Source organism: Panthera uncia, chromosome A2, assembly GCF_023721935.1.
Source record: "Panthera uncia isolate 11264 chromosome A2, Puncia_PCG_1.0, whole genome shotgun sequence".
Classification (NCBI taxonomy): Eukaryota; Metazoa; Chordata; class Mammalia; order Carnivora; family Felidae; genus Panthera; species Panthera uncia.
In genome coordinates this window covers 113,566,007-113,573,337 of record NC_064816.1, presented here as the reverse complement: position 1 = coordinate 113,573,337, position 7,331 = coordinate 113,566,007, and the positions used below count along the sequence as shown (strand labels likewise).

The 7,331-nt window shown below is 47.0% G+C and overlaps 1 protein-coding gene across 1 annotated transcript in view; it reads left to right on the top strand.

Moving 5' to 3' along the window:
• Positions 1–7,116, top strand: part of LOC125930440 (uncharacterized) — a 24,621-nt gene extending 17,505 nt beyond the window's left edge. Inside the window, exons 5-6 of the mRNA XM_049642283.1 lie at positions 5,641–6,576; positions 6,810–7,116. Coding sequence (XP_049498240.1) covers positions 5,641–6,576; positions 6,810–6,867 — 994 coding nt within the window. The 3' untranslated portion in view covers positions 6,868–7,116. The remainder of the gene's footprint in view (positions 1–5,640; positions 6,577–6,809) is intronic.
• The last annotated feature ends 215 nt before the right edge of the window (positions 7,117–7,331 follow it).

Below are 7,331 nucleotides of genomic sequence, written 5' to 3'. Positions count from 1 at the left end.
CCCCCCCCCCCCCCCCCCCCCCCCCGGCACACCCACATCCACACACACACACCCCAGCCCCCCTCCCCCCAGGGCTGGCTGCGCAGGCTGGAGTCAGTGGTAGTGTGGGTAGGAACCGGGAGGATCGGAGATTGTCTTCACCAGTTTACACAAGAGCAAGGAATGGATAGGGCAGGTTCGAAAAGAAGGGGAGAAAGACGAGAGCCAGTGTGGGCTGGGATTTGGAAGTCTCGACAGACGCCCAAGTTGCCAGAAGTTTGAAAGAAACTGACTAGGAATGTGAGGGGTGTGTGTGTGTGTGTGTGTGTGTGGAGAGACAGAGAGAGACAGAGAAAGTGTAGGGGGCTAAAATGAGATTCCTTTGGTGTTTGTTTTAGGAGACTTTAGTAAAACTTTAAAACTCTGTCTGGGCTTCAGCTTTATGTAGGGTTATATGACAAGAGCCACAGACATTTGGAGAAAAGCCTCACCTGTCCACAGAGTCAAATATTTCTTTTTTTAATTAATTTATTTTTTTTAGCATTTATTTATTTTTGAGATAGGGAGAGACAGAGCATGAACGGGGGAGGGTCAGAGAGAGAGGGAGACACAGAATCCGAAACAGGCTCCAGGCTCCAAGCTATCAGCACAGAGCCCGACGCGGGGCTCGAACTCACGGACCGTGAGATCATGACCTGAGCCGAAGTCGGCAGCTTAACCGACTGAGCCACCCAGGCGCCCCATAGGGTCAAATATTTCAACTCGATCATCAACTCTGTTTTGGATGTCACTCTACTGTTGACACACTGCACTAGGCACAGTGTCTTGTCAGAACCGAGTTGGCCAAAAGAAATATTTCATCAAAATGTTTCATTGAATGGTCTCTTTGATCAACAAAAAAAGTAATGTCGAGCAAGGCATTTATTGACCCGCCAGGCAGACCTCACGAGTGGACAATTATATTACCATCGCAAGGCCTATTGCAAAAGAGAACTGGGAAACAAGGCACTGTGCATGAGGGTTCTCATGCACCATCAGGATGACCAAAGTCTCCAAGTTCAAGGAGGTAAATGTCTCTGAATTACCTGCTGCATTCTCTAAGCTCTTCTATTTTTGCTGGTTCTGCCACAGGAAATGGAGCCTTAAGAGGGTCCACAGGCCTTTTGCCCACCACATGGCATCATTGACTCCAGAACGTGCTCCGTATTAAACTGTAGGTTGGTGCTGGGTGGCAGGGGGGTGGGAGGCAGAAATGAAATGCGTTCCTCACCGTCCAGGAGCTTCTGCCTGAACAGAGGAACAGACAGGCGGGTGACCAATCATGAAGAGCAGAGGGAGAAGTGCTACCAGAAAGTCACGCGGGGATACATGGGTCTTGCTACAGAAACACCACGAAAGGGCACCTGACTTGTAGTGGATGCCCTCAGAGTAGACCTCAGCCATCAGCGCATAGGAGACATATCATGAGTCCTGAATAACTAGTAGGAATTAGTCAAGCTATGAGGCATTGGGAGGGGAAAAGAAAAGACCCTTCTGAACCAAGGGAACCCGCAGTGACTTCATCAGCAATTCACATCCAGCCTCTCGTTGTATTATTATCCTCACGCTATAAATGAAGGAACGAATTCAGTAAGGTTGAGTGACCTATTCCCACTTATCTTGTAAGCAGTGAAACCAAGATTTAAACTTGTTACCATTTTCCCTGCCTCTTTATAGAACTTGCTCTCTGAAGGAGAATCCTTTTTACTTAGTGATATTCACACTTCCCTCACACACCACACCTCAGGGACACCTGGGGTGAATGCAAGTGCATTCATTCTGGGAAGAGATCCAAAGTATTACAGAATCAAATATCATGGAATTTTAGATTTTCTTCTTCAAATCAGTTTAAGGAAACTGCATAGAGAAGCCACCCCCCCATGCCCTCCCACACACGTACACTTAAGAGATTCACAGTGCATATTAACATATGAAAGGCACTGACAAGTCCTGCAGAAAAATTAATGTTAAATTTTGTTTAACTCAATGTGTCTGAAATGTAACTGACCATGGAAACCTCCAACTTAACCCCTTTCCTTCTTTTCTTTCTTTCTTTCTTTCTTTCTTTCTTTCTTTCTCTTTCTTTTTCTTTCCTTCCTTCCTTCCTTCCCAACTTCCTTCCTTCCTTCCTTCCTTCCTTCCTTCCTTCCTTCTTTTTTTAGTAACACTTATTAACACCTTTAAAGACATTCTGTATCCAATTTTCTCACTGCAGTGATGAGGAAACTGCAGTGGAGAGGGGTTGGGAGCTACCTTTGGGTATGTGCTAATGGCAGAGTCAGAACTCAATTCATCAGACTTCCTTCCAGTCAACATTCTCTCAGACAAATCATGCTTCAATATGTCCGTTCCATACTTCCAATATGTAAACAGTACACACAGCACATGAGTTGATAACCTTGTAATTGCCAACTTAACAAATTACCCCTCTAAAAAAAACCACAAAGAAATCCGTAGGTGAGAGCTGAGATCATGTATACAAATCTGAAGTGTGTTTATATACACTATTAATCGCCCTTGTCATGGTTTATATTAGTTATCCAACTCTTGCTGATATCAACTGTTTATCTTCACAGCCTTCCCACTGAAATAATAATACTAATAACAACTACTAGCTCTCTCGTTGCTCTCAGTGTGAAAGATAACATTAATATTTCGATGGCAATTTCTAGTGTTTATCTTTATGCATTCATTTAAACGGAACCAAAGCTGAAGAAATCACTTGTTAACAAGATAATCACAAAACAAATCTTTGCACCAAGTACTTCGTTGCGAGATCAAATCCCATCATCACCACCTAAAAGGAAAATTCTTACTTACTTTGGAATTCAGTTGGAATCCAGACAGCACAAAAAAGGAAGGGAAGGTTTTTTTGTTTTGTTTTGTTTTTTGGGGTTTTTTTTGTGTGAAGATTTCTATTATAACAGTATCTATTATATTAAAATTTAAGTTATGTTTGAATGAAAACATTTTCCAGGTAATATACAAATTAACGAACACATTTCAAGAGCAGTCAGGGTGCAAATTTGAAGAGTATTTATGAATAATAATGGATTAGGAAAGGCCAATTGGGCTGTCTGTCTAAACAGTTAAATGTTCAGTGCCTGCATTCTGCATTTGTTACCAAAGGCTTCTTTATCAGCAGAAGGAGGCAAATGATACCCTGAAAATGTTTTAAACGTGCAACTTTGCTTATCTTCCTGTATTAATGATCCTTACGGCAGTTGTTATATTAACCTTATCACATAGAACAGCAATAGGGGAAAACTATTGTGAAAGGAAGGAAAAGAAAAGGCATTTAGTTTAATCTTGAGACCCTTTTTCAACCTAGCAATTTTCTGATTGTCAAGGGCAGGGGGTAATGAAAGTAAGGTTTTTACTGGGTTTTCTTAAAACCTCAAAAAAGAAATCAGACATTTCAGACATTTCCAAATGGGTGATTCATTAAACATCATATGCTGTGAAGAGGACAGAGAGATTAGATTATCAATGAAAGGCTCATTACGTGAGTTCTGGGTTTCGTGAGGTCCGGGAAAGAGCTCTGACCGGGAGACAGTGAGTGACTCCTGAGAAAGCCAGCCTCTCCTTCAAGGCTCTGAATTACTCATTTGTGGATATGACATTACAAGAAATACAATTTGCCCCTCAGAAGACTTCTAGATTCTTCTTCATACAGTCCCTGTGCTCACATAGAGGAAATTCAAAGGCTCCGTCTTTTAACTCCGTTTAACTTGGACAACAATACCAAACCCGACCCTAAGACCCCTTACCTTCTCATTCTCTCAAGGTGCTTAGGGAACCACCTAACTTTATGACTGCAATTAATGTTTTCGTTCCACTGCAAATGCTTGAGCTTAACACACAGACCAGCAGAGTGAAGCCCCTTCGGCTTCTTCAGCCAGGTAATACGCTTCTTCCTTTTTTTTTTTTTTTTTTCCATTATCCCTTTAATGCAGAGCAGGGCTACTGATTACAAAGAGGCAGTTTGACTCCAGCAATAGGTCTTCCTCACTAATCCTCACTGTCATGGAAATTCCAGCTGCTACAAGAATAAGAGGTTCAATCCATATTTGCCAGCTCTAATATGAAATCTGTCAGAGCCCAAATTAATGAGTTCCAAATTCCTTACATCACGATAACAGGTTAAGACTGGTCAATTAATTACATAAATCCTTCCCGATTCATTGTGCGTTTGCAGCCCAGATTGTGTCTTACATTACTCCATGACACAAGGCCTTTTGGCTCCTGTTGTTCTGCAGAAAGGCCCCATTTAAGAGGAGGCTGCCTGCCATGGCAAAATGTTAAATGTCACACGTTAAATTTGCACTTTTCTGTAATTGCTTTTGTTAAAAAAAAAAAAATTAAATTAAAGCACAGGGCTCCCAGTACACCACTATGCAGAGGGCTGGGGTGGTACTGAATGGATCCCCAGGCATGCAAGGAGCTACCTTTCACCTCTAAAGGTTCGCAGGGTCTCTCTGTAGCAGGTGCCCAGTAGGCAGTGGAACCCAGAACGCGCACATTTGTGAAAATGAACCAAGTTTCCCGAGGATCCGTGGCAGCAAAAATATATATTTGGGAGAGTCTTTTCTTGATGAAAGGATTAAAATAGCACTCTTTACATAGCCAGATTCCCTTTTGTCTACCAGCAAAAGTTAGATATATAAAACACGGTTGATCTAATCACTTCTTCAGGAACATACATGGTACAAACGAATGCGTGTCATACGTGTGTAGATCTTTGCCATAAAAAAAGATGTTGCTGATGGCTTTGCTATTTGGGTTTGTAACTGGGACACATCTACAGAGGGAAAATAACTGAGGATTAAGATCTCAAAGGAGTTAAAAAATCGTCCAGGTCAAACGTTTTCCTTTCTAAAGCATCAAAATGAGCTTGGAATCACAACTCGTTTGAACTAGACGTAGACTGTGGACTTCCAGCTTCCTAGGGCAGCCGGTCTTCACTCCGGTACATGTCCTTGTGGAATGGCCTTTTATGTGCCTAGGTGTTCTGTACTGAAGGACCCAGTCTCTGGTATTATTTCCTGCATCATCTCATTGAGGGCTGGGGGTTCTGCGAATACGCTAGCGAGCAGACGATGCCACTAAGCACAAAGTGAAATCTACATGGGGCGCAGGTTCCTCCGACCTGGAACCCCTAACGCCACTCCACCACGCGGACAACTAGCCAGACCCGAGGCTGCGTGTTCTCTCCGCCGCCCTGGCCCCGCAGCGCCCCCCTCTGTCCTCCGACAGCCTTGCACCGTCTATGCCATCTGCGCGCGCCTCTTTTTTCCAGGAGAAGAACAGCCCCCCCACCCCCACCCCGCCCCGCTTCTGGGCCCGCAGCCTAAAGCGGTGGAGGATCCGTGTTCCTAAACTACCCCGCTACCCCCACCCCCGCACACAGAGACATTAAACTCTGACCCAGGGCCGTTTCTGGACCCGGAGGCACGCGCTTCTATCCCGAGGCCCAGTCCCGCCACCAGGCGCGACCGTCCCCTCCCTCTCCAAACGGGAGGAGGCGAGTTTAAGGCGACGGCGCGTCCGCTCGGCAGGTTTTAAGGTCCTGGGGAGACTGGAGAGGAAAGGGGTTAACTAACGGGTGCGGTGAGTGCGCAGACATTCGGAGCGCACCGGCTTCGCCCCAGCCTCGCCGCGACCCCGGGGCGTTCGCCGCCCCCCCCGTACCCCCAGGCCTCGTCGCCTCCAGGCCGGGCGGCACGTCGTCGCCCTCTCTCCGGCCGGCCGGCGGGGCCGGGGGCCGCAGCGCCGCGAGCATCTTGCAGAACAAAGACTCAGGTCTAGACGGGGCAGCGCCGCCGCCGCCGCCGCCGCCGCTGCCGCCGCCTCCTCCCCCGGCTGCGGCTCCCGCGCGGCCGACCCCGACCCAACCATCCCCAAACCCACCAGAACGGCGGAGTTGCGGCTCCACGCGCGCTCCCAAACCCAGCGGGGCCCCAGGAGACCACCGAGCCCGGAGGCCCGCGGTGGGGACGTCGCTATTCAAAGCTCCCCCCGCCCCTCCGACACCAAACCCACCCTCCGAGGCCCCTCTGCATTTTTATGTTTTATTATTGTTTTTCAAGCAGCCAGAGTCGTCATTTTCACATTGGGAAGGGAGCCTCGTGGTGCCCACGTTGGCAGCAGGTGGGGCAGGGGAGAGGGCGCTGCAGGTTTGTGCTGTAAATCGCTGTCTTTTTGCGGCCGTTGTTCCCACTCGCCACCCACCGCCCCCCTCCACCCGGGTTTTCTTTTTTTTTTTCTCTCTCTCTCTCTCTTTCTTTCCGCAGCGCAGTTGCTATGGGTTACCAGGGCGGTTGCCATGGGTTACCGGACCGAGGCCGGCTGGCTCGCTACCTGCCACCCAGTCGCCGCCGCAGCCGCCGCCGGCGGAGCGCCCGGGCGGGAGGAGGCGGGAGCGCGCGTGTACGGGACGCGGCGCGGGGGAGTGTGCGCGGGCCGCCGAGGCGCCGCAGCCAACGGGCGGCCGAGGGTGCAGCGGCGGGAGCGCCACCGCCAGTGGGGTGGGGGCAAAGCTATAAAGAAGACCCAGAGGTAAGAAACTAACAAAAACACAACCACAAGTTATGCCCGTGCTGTGCCTCTGCAGCAGCAAAGACAAGCGGTGTGGGGTTTGGGGATGAGTCTACACTTCTCGTGGGGGAGAGAAAGGGTGTGTGCCTCTTTGGCATAAGCCATTTGCATAGTGTCTTTAGACCAGAGTTTACTTTCAGCAGAAAACCGTGGCTGAATTTTTTCCCCTCTTTTCTTCTGTATCGTTTGAAAAGAAGTCCTTGGAATTTTGGAGAAAGAGAAAATGATCATTACCAGAGTTGGCGCAGCTGAAATAAATGACTGTCCAAGGCAGTGTTCATAACAATGATCCAGAAAAGTTTCCAACAAGAGTGAACAGCAATTGTGTCTGACTTAAAGGGACAATGGTGACTCGTTTGTGAGATGCATACGGCAAAGAACAGAGTCAAAATCCTTAGTAAATATTTCAAATTTTAAAATGTTGCTTACCTACATCCTTCTAAAATTTTTGAATTCCCTCTATTAAAATGTATTTCTTATGACCTTTATTTGCAAAGAAAATTGTATCTATGCTTTGAATGTCAAATTGCAGTAATTAATTTCAGACGGCGTTTTGTACTTGGAAATGTGTCTATATAATAAAGGAAGAGAAGGTCTATATTCCAAACAAAAACAGAAAATTGTGTTGAAATTAATGGTTTTCCTCCACTGAAAAGATGCTACATTGGATTTACAGGACACCAAGTAAGCAATTTAAGTATTAAGAGGGCAACTAT